At 29.6% G+C, this 24769-nt stretch overlaps 1 protein-coding gene across 1 annotated transcript; it reads right to left on the bottom strand.

The window, feature by feature from the left end:
* On the bottom strand, window positions 1-2581 carry LOC131641103 (uncharacterized). Its single transcript, XM_058911430.1, has 6 exons — window positions 2337-2581; window positions 1990-2164; window positions 1645-1905; window positions 994-1075; window positions 447-643; window positions 1-350 (listed from the first exon to the last, which is right to left on the bottom strand). Exons 1-6 carry the CDS (start codon window positions 2507-2509, stop codon window positions 90-92), a joined length of 1149 nt encoding a protein of 382 aa, XP_058767413.1. The 5' UTR covers window positions 2510-2581; the 3' UTR covers window positions 1-89.
* Between the last annotated feature and the right edge of the window lie 22188 nt (window positions 2582-24769).

Raw genomic sequence — 24769 nt, 5'->3', positions numbered from 1 at the left:
TTGATTCAAACAGATTAATTTCACATTCTATGTAAAGTTGTTAAACATATAAGTATCTTACAATCTGTTACACGTGTTTACTTTATCACTCAACTTTGTTTTGTTTGGTTAGAATCTGTATTACGTTTACTAAATTTTGTGACGATGTATGCCATTGCAACTTTAGCACCTAGGCTAGAGTGACCACGAGATAAACATATTGCACCCCCTAAAAGCAGCAAACCATTGGCTAACAACTTCTTTGAAGGCCTTCTTGAGATCACACACACTTGAGATTCGTCGCGAGTAGCTTGATCATGAATGATAGAAGAATGAGGGGAAGATGTACTAGATTCCAAGGAAGCCGGTACCTATACACACGGAATTATTACTTACTTATATGAGAGGTGCCAGAAAATAGACAGAAAGGTTGAAAACCAGGAAATACATTAAATGAAAACACTAACCTTCTGCATTAATTTGACTGAAGTGGTAACTGAACTGGATAAATGGCTGCTTACAGCAGAGTATCTTCTAAGCGCTTTATCCATCTTGCATACATAATCCCATATTCCATTGGAGAAAGCCAGTTTTGCCATCTTCACATTCAAACCAGCATCTTCCTGATGAATCATGGTGATCTCACAGGCATTTCTACCAGGTACTGTAGTTATACATTTGACAGTCACAAAACAGACATGTTATAGGTATAAATCATTCACTTATTGTTGAGAACCAATGAAATATAAATAAAAATGAAGCACCAGAATAACAGTGGGTTCAATGAAAGATTTTAAAGACCATTAAACTCCAAAAGAAATGCACGGAAACACAATTAGTTGCCATGGTATATTATTAAATTTAGTTTGTATGTCATGAAGAAATGACACGTGGAGTAAAGAGATCTCGATCATTTTTATGAGAACATAAAAGAATAACATTTCTATAAGAAAATTTTCCATTAAATTTTGTTAATTCACCAAAAAAAAAACTTAAATAAGCCAGACAACCTACCTTGTCTAATTCGCCAGCCAGACCTGAAAAGCTCAACTCTTACATATTTTTTCTGCCGTGGTGATGAAGGATGTTCACATTCCTAAGAAGGTTTGTATCCAAAGATGAAAAGAAAAAAAATAATTGAGCAATCAATGCTTGATGTGCAAATATTACAGTTCCTATTGTACAAACCCTAAACAAATGAATCTCAAACTAATCAGAATATGGTGATAATATTGATATACTAGTGGATAATGTTACATGCAAACAAACAACAGCACCTTCCAAGTTCTAATCTCTAATTTCTTGATCAATATATTTTCAAGGAAAGTTTTTACCAATTTTCATACAAAGATTCTCCTTGTTTAATGACAGGACAAAAAGTGCAGGGGAAGAGAAAGAGGGTGGGGATATGAAGCCACAACAACATCCATATGAGGAAGCAATCATGAACACATGATCATAACAATGTGCACTAACACTAAAAAGTTATAGGACGTTGGGTAACTCAAACTGGTTTGAGTAAGGGTTAAAGGAGTTGGAGGTCACGAGTTCATACCCTGGTTAAGGAGAAAAACTAACCTAACAACTAATTACTGATACTAGCCGTTTCAACAAAAGAAAAAACACTCAATTTATTTAATGCAACACCATAACCAGATGTAATACCTTTATAAAACAGTAAAAAGTTTTATCCTTCCCCTCCCACAACTTCCAAGTTAGTACATACTCTCTAGGCTTCAAAAAGGGGAACTTTTTAACCGTACGACCAACTTCAGAACCATCGGATTCGTCCACCTGCAGCTGATTGTGATCAACCACCATGTTATCCCATTGCTTTCTGTAGTCATTGTCCATGTAGAAGTTTCTTAGCATCTCCGCCGAAATATCATTGAACACAGTCACACTCCAATATCTTAGGGGACCATTCTGCAACATCCAAGGATACAATAAAGTTTATAGATAATCTTCAAAAATCTATGAGCAATACATTCCAAGCATAAGGTGAGTAACCTCAGGTTTGCAGGATTTGGCTTTGTAGCATAAACGATGGTTTCTTTTATCAATGACATCCTCCCATTTATGATTCTGATTTAGATTTTCATCCAAAATCTCCATTAAAAACTTCAAATCAGCATCTGTCACATTCTTTGAGGTTCTGCCAATTTCAGCGGTACTATTGTAAACCCTAAAAGCCCCAATTTGAGTAGAACAGCAAGTAATCAGTGTAAAGTAAGTTGAATTTTGAAACGTAAAGCAAACAAATAGTATGAAATTCAATTCGCAGAGAGCAAAAGCAGAATCAAAAACGAAATAAACAGATAAATAATTGAAGAAGAAAGTTGAGTAGTAAACCTTACCTTAGGTTTGAATCGGTAGAATTGGAGATCAAAGAGGGTTTTGATGAAGACGAGGCGAACAAGAATCTGTTACGGTTGAGAAGAAAGAAGAAAGTAAGAAGAAGAAGAATAGCGCAGGCACCATAGAAGTTGTTGGTTAGAGTAGTGAATGATGATAATAATAACGTATTCATTTTTTTTTTTCTGTTCCTCCACAAACTCGACGATATTGCTTATGAATGATTTATATTCAAAAAAACTGATACGCCAACACCACAAACATACCTTTTCACTTGTCATATTCTTCTCCTCTTCCCTTCTATCTATGTCTAATTATTTTAGAAAATTTCTTTATCCATCTCTATGGGGTCACCCCCAGCGAAAACCCCAACTTACCCCTGCTTCAGAGATGTATCTCCGAAGTATTTTTTTTCTAAATTTTTCAAGATTTCGAAAGTGCATCTCTGAAAATACCAAATTGAGGGTGTTTTCGGAGATGCACTTCCGAAAACACATTTTTTTCACAATTTGGGGTGTTTCGGAAGCGCATTTCCGAATTATGCAGAAGTCTCTTTTTTTTATGCTTTTTCTAATAGTCCCGTATGAAATATATATATAAAACGAGTAATATATACAAAACGAAAACGCCGAACAAAACAAACAATATATCAACGTAACATACTAATATAATAAATAAAATCCAAATAATATATACAGACCGAGTCATATTATATTGGTATTTTAGAAGATTTTTGTGTGCTATACTACATAAAAGTCACAAGTTTGTTAAACTTTCAAAATCCGGTCTTTTGGAAGATTTTCGTGTGCTATACTACATAAAAGTCACGAAGTTCGATAAACTTGCATATATTGGTATTTTGGAAGATTTTCGTGGGCTATAATACATAAAAGTCACGAAATTCATTAAACTTGCATACATTGGTATTTTGGAAGATTTTCGTGTGCTAGACTACATAAAAGTCACAAGTTTGTTAAACTTTGAAAATCTGGTCTTTTGGAAGATTTTCGTGTGCTATACTAAATAAAGGCCACAAAGTTCGATAAACTTGCAAATTTTAATATTTTTGAAGATTTTCGTGTGCTATACTACATAAAAGTGCGAAGTTCGTTAAACTTGGAAACATTTGTATTTTGGAAGATTTTCGTGTACTATACTACATAAAAGTCACGAAAAAAGTTAAGCTTACAAATTTTAATATTTTGGAAGATTTTCGTGTGCTAAACTACATACAAATCATGAAGTTCGTTAAACTTGCATACAATTGTATTTTGGAAGATTTTCGTGTGTTATACTAAATAAAAGACACGAAGTTCGTTAAACTTGCAAATTTTAATATTTTGGAAGATTTCTGTGTGCTATACTACATAAAAGTCTCGAAGTTCGTTAAACTTGTATACATAGGTATTTTGGAAGATTTTCGTGTGCTATACTACATAAAAGTCACGAAGTTTGTAAACTTTTAAAATATAATCTTTTGGAAGCTTTTCGTGTGCTATACTACATAAAACTCACGAATTTCGTTAAACTTGCAAATTTTAATATTTTGGAAGATTTTCTTGTGCTATACTACATTAATGTCACGAAGTTCGTTAAACTTGCACACATTGGTATTTTGGAAGATTTTCGTGTTCTATACTACATAAAAGTCACGAAGTTCGTTAAACTTGCATACAATGGTATTTTGGAACATTTTCGTGTGCTATACTACATAAATGTCATGAAGTTTGTAAACTTATAAAATTTGGTACTTTGGAAGTTTTTCACGTGCTTTACTACATAAAAGTCACGAAGTTTGTTAAACTTGCACAATTTTTTCTTTTGGAAGATTTTCGTGTGCAATACTACATAAAACTCACGAAGTTCGTTAAACTTGAAAATTTTAATATTTTGGAAGAATTGCATGTGCTATACTACATAAAAGTTACGAAGTTCGTTAAACTTGCATATTTTGGTATTTTGGAAGATTTTCGTGTGCTATAATACATAAAAGTCACAAGTTTGTTAAACTTTCAAAATCTGGTCTTTTGGAAGATTTTCATGTGCTATACTACATAAAAGTCACGAAGTTCGATAAACTTGCAAATTTTAATATTTTTGAAGATTTTCGTGTGCTATACTACATAAAAGTGACGAAATTCGTTAAACTTGGAAACATTGTTATTTTGGAAGATTTTCGTGTACTATACTACATAAAAGTCACGAAGTTCATTAAACTTGCATATATTGGTATTTTGGAAAATTTTCGTGGGCTATAATACCTAAATGTCACGAAACTTATTAAACTTGCAAAATTTGATATTTTAAAAGATGTTCGTGTGTTATACTACATAAAAGTAACGAAGTTTGTTAAACTTGCAAAATTTGGTCTTTTGGAAAATTTTCGTGTGGTATACTACATGAAAGTGACGAAGTTCATAAAACTTGGAAATTTTAATATTTTGGAAGATTTTCGTGTGGTATACTACATGAAAGTGACGAAGTTCATAAAACTTGGAAATTTTAATATTTTGGAAGATTTTCGTGTGCTATACTCTACATAAAAGTCATGAAGTTTGTTAAACTTCCAAATTTTAATATTTTGGAAGATTTTCGTGTGCTATACTACATAAAAGTCACGAAGTTTGTTAAACTTTTGAAATCAGGTCTTTTGGAAGATTTTCGTGTGCTATACTACATAAAACTCACGAAGTTCGTTAAACTTGCATATATTGGTATTTTGGAAGATTTTTGTGTGCTATACTACATAAAAGTCACAAGTTTGTTAAACTTTCAAAATCTGGTCTTTTGGAAGATTTTCGTGTGCTATACTACATAAAAGTCTCGAAATTCGATAAACTTGCAAATTTTAATATTTTTGAAGATTTTCGTGGGCTATAATACATAAAAGTCACGAAAGTCATTAAACTTGCATATATTGGTATTTTGGAAGATTTTCGTGTGCTATACTACATAAAAGTCACGAAGTTTATTAAACTTGCAAAATTTGGTAATTTAAAAGATTTTCGTGTGTTATACTACATAAAAGTAACGAAGTTTGTTAAACTTGCAAAATTTGGTCTTTTGGAAGATTTTCGTGTGCTATACTACATGAAAGTGACGAAGTTCATAAAACTTGGAAATTTTAATATTTTGGAAGATTTTCATGTGCTATACTACATAAAAGTCATGAAGTTTGTTAAACTTGCAAATTTTAATATTTTTGAAGATTTTTGTGTGCTATACAACATAAAATTGACGAAGTTCGTTAAGCTTGCAAGTTTTAATATTTTGGAAGATTTTCGTGTGCTATACTAAATAAAAGTCACGAAGTTTATTAAACTTGCCTATATTGGTATTTTGGAAGATTTTCGTGTGCTAAAAGTCACGAAAATCGATAAACTTGCAAATTTTAATATTTTTGAAGATTTTCGTGTGCTATACTACAAAGAAGTGACGAAGTTCTTTAAACTTGGATACATTGGTACTTTGGAAGATTTTCGTGTACTATACTACATAAAAGTCACGAAGTTTGTTAAACTTGTAGATTTTAATATTTTGGAAGATTTTCGTGAGCTATACTACATAAAAGTCACGAAGTTTGTTAAACTTGCATATATTGGTATTTTGGAAGATTTTCGTGTGCTACTACATAAAAGTCACAAGTTTGTTAAACTTTCAAAATCTGGTCTTTTGGAAGATTTTCGTGTGCTATACTACATAAAAGTCACGAAGTTCGATAAACTTGCAAATTTTAATATTTTTGAAGATTTTCATGTGCTATACTACATAAAAGTGACGAAGTTCATTAAACTTGGAAACATTGGTATTTTGAAAGATTTTCTTATTCTATACTACATAAAAGTCACGAAGTACGTTAAGCTTACAATTTTTAATATTTTGGAAGATTTTCGTGTACTAAACTACATACAAATCATGAAGTTCATTAAGCTTGCATACAATTGTATTTTGAAAGATTTTCGTGTGCTATACTACATAAAAGTCACAAGTTTGTTAAACTTTCAAATTCTGGCCTTTTGGAAGATTTTCGTGGGCTATAATACATAAAAGTCACGAAATTCATTAAACTTGCATACATTGGTATTTGGGAAGATTTTCGTGTGTTATACTACATAAAAGTAAGAAGTTTGTTAAACTCGCAAAATATGGTCTTTTGGAAGATTTTCGTGTGCTATACTACATGAAAGTGACGAAGTTCATAAAACTTGGAAATTCTAATATTTTGGAATATATTCTTGTGCTATACTACATTAATGTCACGAAGTTCGTTAAACTTGCACACATTGGTATTTTGGAAGATTTTCGTGTTCTATACTACATAAAAGTCACGAAGTTCGTTAAACTTGCATACAATGGTATTTTGGAACATTTTCGTGTGCTATACTACATAAATGTCATGAAGTTTGTAAACTTATAAAATTTGGTACTTTGGAAGTTTTTCACGTGCTTTACTACATAAAAGTCACGAAATTTGTTAAACTTGCACAATTTTTTCTTTTGGAAGATTTTCGTGTGCAATACTACATAAAACACACGAAGTTCGTTAAACTTGAAAATTTTAATATTTTGGAAGAATTGCATGTGCTATACTACATAAAAGTTACGAAGTTCGTTAAACTTGCATATTTTGGTATTTTGGAAGATTTTCGTGTGCTATAATACATAAAAGTCACAAGTTTGTTAAACTTTCAAAATCTGGTCTTTTGGAAGATTTTCGTGTGCTATACTACATAAAAGTCACGAAGTTTGTTAAACTTGCAAATTTTAATATTTTTGAAGATTTTCGTGTGCTATACTACATAAAAGTGACGAAGTTCGTTAAACTTGGAAACATTGTTATTTTGGAAGATTTTCGTGTACTATACTACATAAAAGTCACGAAGTTCATTAAATTTGCATATATTGGTATTTTGGAAAATTTTCGTGGGCTATAATACCTAAATGTCACGAAACTTATTAAACTTGCAAAATTTGATATTTTAAAAGATGTTCGTGTGTTATACAACATAAAAGTAACGAAGTTTGTTAAACTTGCAAAAATTTGGTCTTTTGGAAAATTTTCGTGTGGTATACTACATGAAAGTGACGAAGTTCATAAAACTTGGAAATTTTAATAGTTTGGAAGATTTTCGTGTGGTATACTACATGAAAGTGACGAAGTTCATAAAACTTGGAAATTTTAATATTTTGGAAGATTTTCGTGTGCTATACTCTACATAAAAGTCATGAAGTTTGTTAAACTTCCAAATTTTAATATTTTGGAAGATTTTCGTGTGCTATACTACATAAAAGTCACGAAGTTTGTTAAACTTTTGAAATCAGGTCTTTTGGAAGATTTTCGTGTGCTATACTACATAAAAGTCACGAAGTTCGTTAAACTTGCAAATATTGGTATTTTGGAAGATTTTCTTGTGCTATACTACATAAAAGTTACGAACTTCGTTAAACTTGCATATATTGATATTTTGGAAGATTTTCGTCACAAGTGTGCTATACTACATAAAAGTAACGAAGTTCGTTAAATTTGGAAACATTGTTATTTTGGAAGATTTTCGTGTACTATACTACATAAAAGTCACGAAGTTCATTAAACTTGCATATATTGGTATTTTGGAAGATTTTCGTGGGCTATAATACATAAAAGTCACGAAATTCATTAGACTTGCATACATTGGTATTTTGGAAGATTTTCGTGTGCTATACTAAATAAAAGTCACGAAGTTTATTAAACTTGCCTATATTGGTATTTTGGAAGATTTTCGTGTGTTATACTACATAAAAGTAACGAAGTTTGTTAAACATGCAAAATTTGGTCTTTTGGAAGATTTTCGTGTGCTATACTACATGAAAGTGACGAAGTTCATAAAACTTGGAAATTTTAATATTTTGGAAGATTTTCGTGTGCTATACTACATAAAAGTCATGAAGTTTGTTAAACTGGCAAATTTTAATATTTTTGAAGATTTTTGTGTCCTATACTACATAAAAGTGACGAAGTTCGTTAAGCTTGCAAGTTTTAATATTTTGGAAGATTTTCGTGTGCTATACTAAATAAAAGTCACGAAGTTTATTAAAATTGCCTATATTGGTATTTTGGAAGATTTTCGTGTGCTATAATACGTAAAAGTCACAAGTTTGTTAAACTTTCAAAATCTGGTCTTTTGGAAGATTTTCGTGTGCTATACTATATAAAAGTCACGAAAATCGATAAACTTGCAAATTTTAATATTTTTGAAGATTTTCGTGTGCTATACTACAAAGAAGTGACGAAGTTCTTTAAACTTGGAAACATTGGTATTTTGGAAGATTTTCGTGTTCTATACTACATAAAAGTAACGAAGTTTGTTAAACTCGCAAAATTTGGTCTTTTGGAAGATTTTCGTGTGCTATACTACATGAAAGTGACGAAGTTCATCAAACTTAGAAATTTTAATATTTTGGAATATTTTCGTGTGTTATACTACATAAAAGTCACGAAGTTTTTTAAACTTCCATATATTGGTATTTTGGAAGATTTTCGTGTGCTAGACTACATAAAAGTCACAAGTTTGTTAAACTTTGAAAATCTGGTCTTTTGGAAGATTTTCGTGTGCTATACTAAATAAAGGCCACAAAGTTCGATAAACTTGCAAATTTTAATATTTTTGAAGATTTTTGTGTGCTATACTACATAAAAGTGCGAAGTTCGTTAAACTTGCAAACATTTGTATTTTGGAAGATTTTCGTGTACTATACTACATAAAAGTCACGAAAAAAGTTAAGCTTACAAATTTTAATATTTTGGAAGATTTTCGTGTGCTAAACTACATACAAATCATGAAGTTCGTTAAACTTGCATACAATTGTATTTTGGAAGATTTTCGTGTGTTATACTAAATAAAAGACACGAAGTTCGTTAAACTTGCAAATTTTGTTATTTTGGAAGATTTCTGTGTGCTATACTACATAAAAGTCTCGAAGTTCGTTAAACTTGTATACATAGGTATTTTGGAAGATTTTCGTGTGCTATACTACATAAAAGTCACGAAGTTTGTAAACTTGTAAAATATAATCTTTTGGAAGCTTTTCGTGTGCTATACTACATAAAACTCACGAATTTCGTTAAACTTGCAAATTTTAATATTTTGGAAGATATTCTTGTGCTATACTACATTAATGTCACGAAGTTCGTTAAACTTGCACACATTGGTATTTTGGAAGATTTTCGTGTTCTATACTACATAAAAGTCACGAAGTTCGTTAAACTTGCATACAATGGTATTTTGGAACATTTTCGTGTGCTATACTACATAAATGTCATGAAGTTTGTAAACTTATAAAATTTGGTACTTTGGAAGTTTTTCACGTGCTTTACTACATAAAAGTCACGAAATTTGTTAAACTTGCACAATTTTTTCTTTTGGAAGATTTTCGTGTGCAATACTACATAAAACACACGAAGTTCGTTAAACTTGAAAATTTTAATATTTTGGAAGAATTGCATGTGCTATACTACATAAAAGTTACGAAGTTCGTTAAACTTGCATATTTTGGTATTTTGGAAGATTTTCGTGTGCTATAATACATAAAAGTCACAAGTTTGTTAAACTTTCAAAATCTGGTCTTTTGGAAGATTTTCATGTGCTATACTACATAAAAGTCACGAAGTTCGATAAACTTGCAAATTTTAATATTTTTGAAGATTTTCGTGTGCTATACTACATAAAAGTGACGAAATTCGTTAAACTTGGAAACATTGTTATTTTGGAAGATTTTCGTGTACTATACTACATAAAAGTCACGAAGTTCATTAAACTTGCATATATTGGTATTTTGGAAAATATTCGTGGGCTATAATACCTAAATGTCACGAAACTTATTAAACTTGCAAAATTTGATATTTTAAAAGATGTTCGTGTGTTATACTACATAAAAGTAACGAAGTTTGTTAAACTTGCAAAATTTGGTCTTTTGGAAAATTTTCGTGTGGTATACTACATGAAAGTGACGAAGTTCATAAAACTTGGAAATTTTAATATTTTGGAAGATTTTCGTGTGGTATACTACATGAAAGTGACGAAGTTCATAAAACTTGGAAATTTTAATATTTTGGAAGATTTTCGTGTGCTATACTCTACATAAAAGTCATGAAGTTTGTTAAACTTCCAAATTTTAATATTTTGGAAGATTTTCGTGTGCTATACTACATAAAAGTCACGAAGTTTGTTAAACTTTTGAAATCAGGTCTTTTGGAAGATTTTCGTGTGCTATACTACATAAAAGTCACGAAGTTCGTTAAACTTGCAAATTTTAATATTTTTGAAGATTTTTGTGTGCTATACTACATAAAAGTGACGAAGTTCGTTAAACTTGGAAACATTGTTATTTTGGAAGATTTTCGTGAACTATACTACATAAAAGTCATGAAGTTCATTAAACTTGCATATATTGGTATTTTGGAAGATTTTCGTGTGCTATAATTCATAAAAGTCACGAAATTCATTAAACTTGCATATATTGGTATTTTCGAAGATTTTCATGTGCTATGCTACATAAAAGTCACGAAGTTTATTAAAATTGCAAAATTTGATAATTTAAAAGATGTTCGTGTGTTATACTACATAAAAGTAACGAAGTTTGTTAAACTTGCAAAATTTGGTCTTTTGGAAGTTTTTCGTGTGCTATAATACATAAAAGTCACGAAGTTTGTTAAACTTGCACAATTTTTTCTTTTGGAAGATTTTCGTGTGCAATACTACATAAATCTCACGAAGTTCGTTAAACTTGCAAATTTTAATATTTTGGAAGAATTTCTTGTGCTATACTACATAAAAGTTACGAAGTTCGTTAAACTTGCATATATTGGTATTTTGGAAGATATTCGTGTGCTATACAACATAAAATTCACAAGTTTGTTAAACTTTCAAAATCTAGTCTTTTGGAAGATTTTCGTGTGCTATACTACATAAAAGTCACGAAGTTCGATAAACTTGCAAATTTTAATATTTTTGAAGAATTTCTTGTGCTACACTACATAAAAGTGACAAAATTCGTTAAACTTGGAAACATTGTTATTTTGGAAGATTTTCGTGTACTATACTACATAAAAGTCACGAAGTTCATTAAATTTGCATATATTGGTATTTTGGAAGATTTTCGTGGGCTATAATTCATAAAAGTCACGAAATTCATTAAACTTGTATACATTGGTATTTGGGAAGATTTTCGTGTGTTATACAACATAAAAGTAACGAAGTTTGTTAAACTCGCAAAATTTGGTCTTTTGAAACATTTTTGTGTACTATACTACATGAAAGTGACGAAGTTCATAAAACTTGGAAATTTTAATATTTTGGAATATTTTCAAATTTTCGTATGCTATACTACATAAAAGTCAAAAGTTTGTTAAACTTTCAAATTCTGGTCTTTTGGAAGATTTTCGTGTGCTATACTACATAAAAGTTACGAAAATCTTTAAGCTTACAAATTTTAATATTTCGGAAGACTTTCATGTGCTAAGCTACATACAAATCACGAAGTTCGTTAAACTTGCATACAATTTTCTTTTGGAAGATTTTCGTGTGCAATACTACCTAAAACACACGAAGTTCGTTAAACTAGCAAATTTTAATATTTTGGAAGAATTTCTTGTGCTATACTACATAAAAGTTACGAACTTCGTTAAACTTGCATATATTGGTATTTTGGAAGATTTTTGTGTGCTATACTACATAAAAGTCACAAGTTTGTTAAACTTTCAAAATCTGGTCTTTTGGAAGATTTTCGTGTGCTATACTACATAAAAGTAACGAAGTTCGTTAAACTTGGAAACATTGTTATTTTGGAAGATTTTCGTGTACTATACTACATAAAAGTCACGAAGTTCATTAAACTTGCATATATTGGTATTTTGGAAGATTTTCGTGGGCTATGATACATAAAAGTCCCGAAGTTTATTCAACTTGCAAAATTTGGTGTTTTAAAAGATGTTCGTGTGTTATACTACATAAAAGTAACGAAGTTTGTTAAACTTGCAAAATTTGGTCTTTTGAAAGATTTTCGTGTGCTATACTACATGAAAGTGACGAAGTTCATAAAACTTGGAAATTTTAATATTTTGGAAGATTTTCGTGTGCTATACTACATAAAAGTCATGAAGTTTGTTAAACTGGCAAATTTTAATATTTTTGAAGATTTTTGTGTCCTATACTACATAAAAGTGATGAAGTTCGTTAAGCTTGCAAGTTTTAATATTTTTGAAGATTTTCGTGTGCTATACTAAATATAAGTCACGAAGTTTGTTAAACTTGCATATATTGGTATTTTGGAAGATTTTCGTGTGCTATACTACGTAAAAGTCACAAGTTTGTTAAACTTTCAAAATCTGGTCTTTTGGAAGATTTTCGTGTGCTATACTATATAAAAGTCACGAAAATCGATAAACTTGCAAATTTTAATATTTTTGAAGATTTTCGTGTGCTATACTACAAAGAAGTGACGAAGTTCTTTAAACTTGGAAACATTGGTATTTTGGAAGATTTTCGTGTTCTATACTACATAAAAGTCACGAAAAACGTTAAGCTTTCAAATTTTAATATTTTTGATGATTTTCGTGTGCTAAACTACATACAAATCATGAAGTTCGTTAAACTTGCATACAATTGTATTTTGGAAGATTTTCGTGTGCTATACTACATAAAAGTCACAAGTTTGTTAAACTTTCAAAATCTGGTCTTTTGGAAGATTTTCGTGTGCTATACTACATAAAAGTCACGAAGTTCGATAAACTTACAAATTTTAATATTTGTGAAGATTTTCGTGTGCTATACTACATAAAAGTGCAAAGTTCGTTAAATTTGGAAACATTGTTATTTTGGAAGATTTTCGTGTACTATACCACATAAAAGTCACGAATTTCGTTAAACTTGCATATATTGGTATTTTGGAAGATTTTTGTGGGCTATAATACATAAAAAGTCACGAAATTCATTAAACTTGCATACATTAGTATTTTGGAAGATTTTCGTGTGTTATACTACATAAAAGTAACGAAGTTTGTTAAACTCGCAAAATTTGGTCTTTTGGAAGATTTTCGTGTGCTATACTACATGAAAGTGACGAAGTTCATAAAACTTGGAAATTTTAATATTTTGGAATATTTTCGTGTGTTATACTACATAAAAGTCACGAAGTTTTTTAAACTTCCATATATTGATATTTTGGAAGATTTTCGTGTGCTAGACTACATAAAATTCACAAGTTTGTTAAACATTGAAAATCTGGTCTTTTGGAAGATTTTCGTGTGCTATACTAAATAAAGGCCACAAAGTTCGATAAACTTGCAAATTTTAATATTTTTGAAGATTTTCGTGTGCTATACTACATAAAAGTGCGAAGTTCGTTAAACTTGGAAACATTTGTATTTTGGAAGATTTTCGTGTACTATACTACATAAAAGTCACGAAAAACGTTAAGCTTACAAATTTTAATATTTTGGAAGATTTTCGTGTGCTAAACTACATACAAATCATGAAGTTCGTTAAACTTGCATACAATTGTATTTGGGAAGATTTTCGTGTGCTATACTAAATAAAAGACACGAAGTTCGTTAAACTTGCAAATTTTAATATTTTGGAAGATTTCCGTGTGCTATACTACATAAAAGTCTCGAAGTTCGTTAAACTTGTATACATAGGTATTTTGGAAGATTTTCGTGTGCAATACTACATAAAAGTCACGAAGTTTGTAAACTTGTAAAATATAATCTTTTGGAAGCTTTTCGTGTGTTATACTACATAAAACTCACGAATTTCGTTAAACTTGCAAATTTTAATATTTTGGAAGATTTTCTTGTGCTATACTACATTAATGTCACGAAGTTCGTTAAACTTGCACACATTGGTATTTTGGAAGATTTTCGTGTTCTATACTACATAAAAGTCACGAAGTTCGTTAAACTTGCATACAATGGTATTTTGGAACATTTTCGTGTGCTATACTACATAAATGTCATGAAGTTTGTAAACCTATAAAATTTGGTACTTTGGAAGTTTTTCACGTGCTTTACTACATAAAAGTCACGAAGTTTGTTAAACTTGCACAATTTTTTCTTTTGGAAGATTTTCGTGTGCAATACTACATAAAACTCACGAAGTTCGTTAAACTTGAAAATTTTAATATTTTGGAAGAATTGCATGTGCTATACTACATAAAAGTTAAGAAGTTCGTTAAACTTGCATATATTGGTATTTTGGAAGATTTTCGTGTGCTATAATACATAAAAGTCACAAGTTTGTTGAACTTTCAAAATCTGGTCTTTTGGAAGATTTTCATGTGCTATACTACATAAAAGTCACGAAGTTCGATAAACTTGCAAATTTTAATATTTTTGAAGATTTTCGTGTGCTATACTACATAAAAGTGACGAAATTCGTTAAACTTGGAAACATTGTTATTTTGGAAGATTTTCGTGTACTATACCACATAAAAGTCACGAATTTCGTTAAACTTGCATATATTGGTATTTTGGAAGATTTTTGTGGGCTATAATACATAAAAAGTCACGAAATTCATTAAACTTGCATACATTAGTATTTTGGAAGATTTTCGTGTGTTATACTACATAAAAGTAACGAAGTTTGTTAAACTCGCAAAATTTGGTCTTTTGGAAGATTTTCGTGTGCTATACTACATGAAAGTGACGAAGTTCATAAAACTTGGAAATTTTAATATTTTGGAATATTTTCGTGTGTTATACTACATAAAAGTCACGAAGTTTTTTAAACTTCCATATATTGATATTTTGGAAGATTTTCGTGTGCTAGACTACATAAAATTCACAAGTTTGTTAAACATTGAAAATCTGGTCTTTTGGAAGATTTTCGTGTGCTATACTAAATAAAGGCCACAAAGTTCGATAAACTTGCAAATTTTAATATTTTTGAAGATTTTCGTGTGCTATACTACATAAAAGTGCGAAGTTCGTTAAACTTGGAAACATTTGTATTTTGGATGATTTTCGTGTACTATACTACATAAAAGTCACGAAAAACGTTAAGCTTACAAATTTTAATATTTTGGAAGATTTTCGTGTGCTAAACTACATACAAATCATGAAGTTCGTTAAACTTGCATACAATTGTATTTGGGAAGATTTTCGTGTGCTATACTAAATAAAAGACACGAAGTTCGTTAAACTTGCAAATTTTAATATTTTGGAAGATTTCCGTGTGCTATACTACATAAAAGTCTCGAAGTTCGTTAAACTTGTATACATAGGTATTTTGGAAGATTTTCGTGTGCAATACTACATAAAAGTCACGAAGTTTGTAAACTTGTAAAATATAATCTTTTGGAAGCTTTTCGTGTGCTATACTACATAAAACTCACGAATTTCGTTAAACTTGCAAATTTTAATATTTTGGAAGATTTTCTTGTGCTATACTACATTAATGTCACGAAGTTCGTTAAACTTGCACACATTGGTATTTTGGAAGATTTTCGTGTTCTATACTACATAAAAGTCACGAAGTTCGTTAAACTTGCATACAATGGTATTTTGGAACATTTTCGTGTGCTATACTACATAAATGTCATGAAGTTTGTAAACTTATAAAATTTGGTACTTTGGAAGTTTTTCACGTGCTTTACTACATAAAAGTCACGAAGTTTGTTAAACTTGCACAATTTTTTCTTTTGGAAGATTTTCGTGTGCAATACTACATAAAACTCACGAAGTTCGTTAAACTTGAAAATTTTAATATTTTGGAAGAATTGCATGTGCTATACTACATAAAAGTTAAGAAGTTCGTTAAACTTGCATATATTGGTATTTTGGAAGATTTTCGTGTGCTATAATACATAAAAGTCACAAGTTTGTTAAACTTTCAAAATCTGGTCTTTTGGAAGATTTTCATGTGCTATACTACATAAAAGTCACGAAGTTCGATAAACTTGCAAATTTTAATATTTTTGAAGATTTTCGTGTGCTATACTACATAAAAGTGACGAAATTCGTTAAACATGGAAACATTGTTATTTTGGAAGATTTTCATGTACTATACTACATAAAAGTCACGAAGTTCATTAGACTAGCATATATTGGTATTTTGGAAAATTTTCGTGGGCTATAATACCTAAATGTCACGAAACTTATTAAACTTGCAAAATTTGATATTTTAAAAGATGTTTGTGTGTTATACTACATAAAAGTAACGAAGTTTGTTAAACTTGCAAAATTTGGTCTTTTGGAAAATTTTCGTGTGGTATACTACATGAAAGTGACGAAGTTCATAAAACTTGGAAATTTTAATATTTTCGAAGATTTTCGTGTGGTATACTACATGAAAGTGACGAAGTTCATAAAACTTGGAAATTTTAATATTTTGGAAGATTTTCGTGTGCTATACTCTACATAAAAGTCATGAAGTTTGTTAAACTTGCAAATTTTAATATTTTGGAAGATTTTCGTGTGCTATACTACATAAAAGTCACGAAGTTTGTTAAAATTTTTGAAATCAGGTCTTTTGGAAGATTTTCGTGTGCTATACTACATAAAAGTCACGAAGTTCGTTAAACTTGCAAATTTTAATATTTTTGAAGATTTTTGTGTGCTATACTACATAAAAGTGACGAAGTTCGTTAAACTTGGAAACATTGTTATTTTGGAAGATTTTCGTGTACTATACTACATAAAAGTCAAGAAGTTCATTAAACTTGCATATATTGGTATTTTGGAAGATTTTCATGGGCTATAATTCATAAAAGTCACGAAATTCATTAAACTTGCATATATTGGTATTTTCGAAGATTTTCATGTGGTATGCTACATAAAAGTCACGAAGTTTATTAAAATTGCAAAATTTGATATTTTAAAAGATGTTCGTGTGTTATACTACATAAAAGTAACGAAGTTTGTTAAACTTGCAAAATTTGGTCTTTTGGAAGTTTTTCGTGTGCTATAATACATAAAAGTCACAAAGTTTGTTAAACTTGCACAATTTTTTCTTTTGGAAGATTTTCGTGTGCAATACTACATAAATCTCACGAAGTTCGTTAAACTTGCAAATTTTAATATTTTGGAAGAATTTCTTGTGCTATACTACATAAAAGTTACGAAGTTCGTTAAACTTGCATATATTGGTATTTTGGAAGATATTCGTGTGCTATACAACATAAAATTCACAAGTTTGTTAAACTTTCAAAATCTAGTCTTTTGGAAGATTTTCGTGTGCTATACTACATAAAAGTCACGAAGTTCGATAAACTTGCAAATTTTAATATTTTTGAAGAATTTCGTGTGCTATACTACATAAAAGTGACAAAATTCGTTAAACTTGGAAACATTGTTATTTTGGAAGATTTTCGTGTACTATACTACATAAAAGTCACGAAGTTCATTAAATTTGCATATATTGGTATTTTGGAAGATTTTCGTGGGCTATAATTCATAAAAGTCACGAAATTCATTAAACTTGCATACATTGGTATTTGGGAAGATTTTCGTGTGCTATATTACATAAAAGTCACGAAGTTTATTAAAATTGCAAAATTTGATATTTTAAACGATGTTCGTGTGTTATACTACCTAAAAGTAACGAAGTTTGTTAAACTTGCAAAATTTGGTCTTTTGGAAGATTTTCGTGTGTTATACTACATGAAAGTGACGATGTTCATAAAACTTGGAAATTTTAATATTTTGGAAGATTTTCGTGTGCTATACTACATAAAAGTCATGAAGTTTGTTATGTTGGGAAATTTTTCTTAATTAATCAAGACTTTATTATGAACCCATACTTAATTCAAAATGAAATAGAAAGCGGAAGCGTACCTTTAAAATCCATGAATTTTTAATGAGAAGAACATGATCTTGATAGGAAAATGACCTTCCAATTGTAGATTCCTCAATTCCTTAGTTTCTCTTTCAATGGGATAAAGAGAATAAATATTCTATCATATTCTTTAGTTGTCTACAATTGGGGACCATAACCCCTTATTTATATGAATTACATGCCCTTTCATGAAAAGTCATGTTTATTCAAGTTTAGAATCTCATGCCCTTCCATGAAGGGTCATGATTATTCAAGGTTTCTTATTCCAATTTTACCCATCACAAATAATAGAAATAAGACTTTTGGTATCTACACAATATTTTTCATGACAATTACATCCTTAGCCATAAACTTTACATTACATAGATCACTTTAATTTGGCTAATTAAATAATGGTCCTAACACATTAATTTATTAAATGTATGACCCTAAAAAATTCTAACAATCTCCCACTGGTCATATATGTATCCTTATAATGTGTTAGACTTTATGAGCTCAAAAATTTCCATTATAAACATTGGACATATCCCCATCTCCTCCATTAATTACATCAATATATAGGACCAAAGCGGTTTTCATTATATCAGTCATAATTAAACCCATCAATGATCACAAATATAAACACAACTAAATGACATAGATTAATCATGAAATATGTAGCATGAAAATCACATGAAGGTGATCAATACATGTCAATTTTCAACTGATCCTCCTTACTTTAATGAATTTAATATTATCATACAAAGTGCAATGAACTTAATAACCAAACTTTATTTTTTATCAGAACGTAATAAAATATATGAGTGTATATATACTATCAAAACATACAACATAAATAACAACAATGACTAACTCCCATTAAACCAAAGAATTCTCTAATTCTATAACACCCATGTGAGAAGCTTGCTCATAAAAGACCTTGGGTGGAAGCCCCTTTGTCATAGGGTCCGCTATCATGGAGTTTGTCCTTAAATGTTCTATAAAATTTTGTCCACTTTGTACTCTCTCCTTTTGTTAATTATAATTTATCTTAAATTGATCAAATTGTGTAGGAAGAGATATTAACACCAAATGCACGAGTAAATTATCTGAAAACTCAAGCTTTTGTGCCTTAAATTTGTTGGAAGCAATATTAGACATTTCCATAATATACTTTCTTATGTTTCCTTTGTCTTTATACTTTATAGAAATCAAGCTTTGAAGAAGTGTGCTTGTTTTCACTTTATCGCTTTTAGCAAAGCATTTTTCAATTTCAACAAGGAAATATTTAGCATTTGTTATTTCTTTAGATATAGTATCCCTGAATGTCTCTGGAACGCCACACTTTATGATCATAAGACTCAAGCGATTAAAGCGATCCCACTTCTCATAATTTTTTCTTTCATTAGAGGTACTGAAGTCTATAGGAGAAAGGGACAATTTATCATTAATGCAAGGTCAAGATCCATGCAGCCAAAAACAATTAAAATGTTTTCCTTCCGGTCCTTAAAATTGGCACCATTAAAAAACGGAACTAATGATTTGAAATCAATCATAAATAAACTCAAATAATATATGTTCAAATAATATCATAACTCATCTCAAGATATCTAGTGCACCATATCAAGTCTTTGGACAATAATATTAATGGCTAGTGATACCCTTGTCATAACGATCCAACATTGATAATAAAACATGTAAAATAATAAATCCCTCTTTGGATTGATTTATCATTCACATGTGTAGCCTTAAAATTATCACATGTTTATCATTATAAATGTGTTTGTATATAATCATGTCAAATATCAATTTTCCTTTGGGCCAACTAATACTCACATAGAAACATACACAACATTCAACATTTCTCATAATCAAATCTATACAAGAATGGTCACTTTGGTGATATCTAATCTTAATAAAATCATTTAAAATGTCAAATAAATATATAAATTATAAACCACAACCAAAATTTGAACATAAAACAAATTATCAAATTTTACGGATAATATAATTTTGTGCCACACAGTCATGCAAACCAGCACAACTTACCTGTGTTATTTTCTTTAAAATCCATGATGGTATATATCATATATATAATAATCATCCGTAAAATCATTTATATCAAAAACAAAAAACAAAATTGTGTGATGAATTATGATTTCTAATAACCCAATTTTGAAATGCCGAAAATCAATAATTACTAAAATTCACACATGATCAAGTATGGGAGGCTCTGATACCACTTGTTGGGAAATTTTTCTTAATTAATCAAGACTTTATTATGAACCCATACTTAATTCAAAATGAAATAGAAAGCGGAAGCGTACCTTTAAAATCCATGAATTTTTAATGAGAAGAACATGATCTTGATAAGAAAATGACCTTCCAATTGTAGATTCCTCAATTCCTTAGTTTCTCTTTCAATGGGATAAAGAGAATAAATATTCTATCATATTCTTTAGTTGTCTACAATTGGGGACCATAACCCCTTATTTATATGAATTACATGCCCTTTCATGAAAAGTCATGTTTATTCAAGTTTAGAATCTCATGCCCTTCCATGAAGGGTCATGATTATTCAAGGTTTCTTATTCCAATTTTACCCATCACAAATAATAGAAATAAGACTTTTGGTATCTACACAATATTTTTCATGACAATTACATCCTTAGCCATAAACTTTACATTACATAGATCACTTTAATTTGGCTAATTAAATAATGGTCCTAACACATTAATTTATTAAATGTATGACCCTAAAAAATTCTAACAATCTCCCACTGGTCATATATGTATCCTTATAATGTGTTAGACTTTATGAGCTCAAAAATTTCCATTATAAACATTGGACATATCCCCATCTCCTCCATTAATTACATCAATATATAGGACCAAAGCGGTTTTCATTATATCAGTCATAATATTTTGGAAGTTTTTCGTGTGTTATACTACATAAAAGTCACGAAGTTTGTTAAACTTGCACAATTTTTTCTTTTGGAAGATTTTCGTGTGCAATACTACATAAATCTCACGAAGTTCGTTAAACTTGCAAATTTTAATATTTTGGAAGAATTTTTTGTGCTATACTACATAAAAGTTACGAAGTTCGTTAAACTTGCATATATTGGTATTTTGGAAGATTTTCGTGTGCTATAGTACATAAAAGTCACAAGTTTGTTAAACTTTCAAAATCTGGTCTTTTGGAAGATTTTCGTGGGCTATACTACATAAAAGTCACGAAGTTTGATAAACTTGCAAATTTTAATATTTTTGAAGAATTTCGTGTGCTATAGTACATAAAAGTGAGGAAATTCTTTAAACTTGGAAACATTGTTATTTTGGAAGATTTTCGTGTACTATACTACATAAAAGTCACGAAGTTCATTAAACTTGCATATATTGGAATTTTGGAAGATTTTCGTGGGCTATAATTCATAAAAGTCACGAAATTCATTAAACTTGCATACATTGGTATTTTGGAAGATTTTCATTTGCTATACTACATAAAAGTCACAAAGTTTATTAAACTTGCAAAATTTGATATTTTAAAAGATGTTCGTGTGTTATACTACATAAAAGTAACGAAGTTTGTTAAACTTGGAAAATTTGGTCTTTTGGAAGATTTTCGTGTGTTATACTACATGAGAGTGACGAAGTTCATAAAACTTTGAAATTTTAATATTTTGGAAGATTTTCGTGTGCTATACTACATAAAAGTCATGAAGTTTGTTAAACTTGCAAATTTTAAGATTTTTGAAGATTTTCGTGTACAATATTACATAAAAGTCACGAAGTTTGTTAAACTCTCGAAATCTGGTCTTTTGGAAGATTTTTGTGTGCTATACTACATAAAAGTCACGAAATTCGTTAAACTTGCAAATTTTAATATTTTTGAAGATTATTGTGTGCTATATTACATAAAAGTCACAAAGTTTATTAAACTTGCAAAATTTGGTATTTGGGAAGTTTTTCGTGTGCTATACTACATAAAAGTCACAAAGTTTGTAAGCTTATAAATTTTGGTATTTTGGAAGTTTTTCGTGTGTTATACTACATAAAAGTCACGAAGTTTGTTAAACTTGCACAATTTTTTCTTTTGGAAGATTTTCGTGTGCAATACTACATAAATCTCACGAAGTTCGTTAAACTTGCAAATTTTAATATTTTGGAAGAATTTTTTGTGCTATACTACATAAAAGTTACGAAGTTCGTTAAACTTGCATATATTGGTATTTTGGAAGATTTTCGTGTGCTATAGTACATAAAAGTCACAAGTTTGTTAAACTTTCAAAATCTGGTCTTTTGGAAGATTTTCGTGGGCTATACTACATAAAAGTCACGAAGTTTGATAAACTTGCAAATTTTAATATTTTTGAAGAATTTCGTGTGCTATAGTACATAAAAGTGAGGAAATTCTTTAAACTTGGAAACATTGTTATTTTGGAAGATTTTCGTGTACTATACTACATAAAAGTCACGAAGTTCATTAAACTTGCATATATTGGAATTTTGGAAGATTTTCGTGGGCTATAATTCATAAAAGTCACGAAATTCATTAAACTTGCATACATTGGTATTTTGGAAGATTTTCATTTGCTATACTACATAAAAGTCACAAAGTTTATTAAACTTGCAAAATTTGATATTTTAAAAGATGTTCGTGTGTTATACTACATAAAAGTAACGAAGTTTGTTAAACTTGCAAAATTTGGTCTTTTGGAAGATTTTCGTGTGTTATACTACATGAGAGTGACGAAGTTCATAAAACTTTGAAATTTTAATATTTTGGAAGATTTTCGTGTGCTATACTACATAAAAGTCATGAAGTTTGTTAAACTTGCAAATTTTAATATTTTTGAAGATTTTCGTGTACAATATTACATAAAAGTCACGAAGTTTGTTAAACTCTCGAAATCTGGTCTTTTGGAAGATTTTTGTGTGCTATACTACATAAAAGTCACGAAATTCGTTAAACTTGCAAATTTTAATATTTTTGAAGATTATTGTGTGCTATATTACATAAAAGTCACAAAGTTTATTAAACTTGCAAAATTTGGTATTTGGGAAGTTTTTCGTGTGCTATACTACATAAAAGTCACAAAGTTTGTAAGCTTATAAATTTTGGTATTTTGGAAGTTTTTCGTGTGTTATACTACATAAAAGTCACGAAGTTTGTTAAACTTGCACAATTTTTTCTTTTGGAAGATTTTCGTGTGCAATACTACATAAATCTCACGAAGTTCGTTAAACTTGCAAATTTTAATATTTTGGAAGAATTTTTTGTGCTATACTACATAAAAGTTACGAAGTTCGTTAAACTTGCATATATTGGTATTTTTGAAGATTTTCGTGTGCTATAGTACATAAAAGTCACAAGTTTGTTAAACTTTCAAAATCTGGTCTTTTGGAAGATTTTCGTGGGCTATACTACATAAAAGTCACGAAGTTTGATAAACTTGCAAATTTTAATATTTTTGAAGAATTTCGTGTGCTATAGTACATAAAAGTGAGGAAATTCTTTAAACTTGGAAACATTGTTATTTTGGAAGATTTTCGTGTACTATACTACATAAAAGTCACGAAGTTCATTAAACTTGCATATATTGGAATTTTGGAAGATTTTCGTGGGCTATAATTCATAAAAGTCACGAAATTCATTAAACTTGCATACATTGGTATTTTGGAAGATTTTCATTTGCTATACTACATAAAAGTCACAAAGTTTATTAATCTTGCAAAATTTGATATTTTAAAAGATGTTCGTGTGTTATACTACATAAAAGTAACGAAGTTTGTTAAACTTGGAAAATTTGGTCTTTTGGAAGATTTTCGTGTGTTATACTACATGAGAGTGACGAAGTTCATAAAACTTTGAAATTTTAATATTTTGGAAGATTTTCGTGTGCTATACTACATAAAAGTCATGAAGTTTGTTAAACTTGCAAATTTTAAGATTTTTGAAGATTTTCGTGTACAATATTACATAAAAGTCACGAAGTTTGTTAAACTCTCGAAATCTGGTCTTTTGGAAGATTTTTGTGTGCTATACTACATAAAAGTCACGAAATTCGTTAAACTTGCAAATTTTAATATTTTTGAAGATTATTGTGTGCTATATTACATAAAAGTCACAAAGTTTATTAAACTTGCAAAATTTGGTATTTGGGAAGTTTTTCGTGTGCTATACTACATAAAAGTCACAAAGTTTGTAAGCTTATAAATTTTGGTATTTTGGAAGTTTTTCGTGTGTTATACTACATAAAAGTCACGAAGTTTGTTAAACTTGCACAATTTTTTCTTTTGGAAGATTTTCGTGTGCAATACTACATAAATCTCACGAAGTTCGTTAAACTTGCAAATTTTAATATTTTGGAAGAATTTTTTGTGCTATACTACATAAAAGTTACGAAGTTCGTTAAACTTGCATATATTGGTATTTTGGAAGATTTTCGTGTGCTATAGTACATAAAAGTCACAAGTTTGTTAAACTTTCAAAATCTGGTCTTTTGGAAGATTTTCGTGGGCTATACTACATAAAAGTCACGAAGTTTGATAAACTTGCAAATTTTAATATTTTTGAAGAATTTCGTGTGCTATAGTACATAAAAGTGACGAAATTCTTTAAACTTGGAAACATTGTTATTTTG

Source organism: Vicia villosa, unplaced genomic scaffold (genome assembly GCF_029867415.1).
Source record: "Vicia villosa cultivar HV-30 ecotype Madison, WI unplaced genomic scaffold, Vvil1.0 ctg.003515F_1_1, whole genome shotgun sequence".
NCBI classification, from domain to species: domain Eukaryota; kingdom Viridiplantae; phylum Streptophyta; class Magnoliopsida; order Fabales; family Fabaceae; genus Vicia; species Vicia villosa.
This window is presented reverse-complemented; position numbering and strand designations above follow the sequence as displayed.

Excerpts from the sequence above, each read along its gene's own strand:
- LOC131641103 (XM_058911430.1), bottom strand. The coding sequence starts at position 2,509 with ATGAATACGTTATTATTATCATCATTCACTACTCTAACCAACAACTTC. Across the intron at positions 1,906-1,989 it reads CCAAATCCTGCAAACCTGAG|AATGGTCCCCTAAGATATTG; the intron begins GTTACTCACCTT and ends TGGATGTTGCAG. Across the intron at positions 351-446 it reads CAGTCAAATTAATGCAGAAG|GTACCGGCTTCCTTGGAATC; the intron begins GTTAGTGTTTTC and ends CCGTGTGTATAG.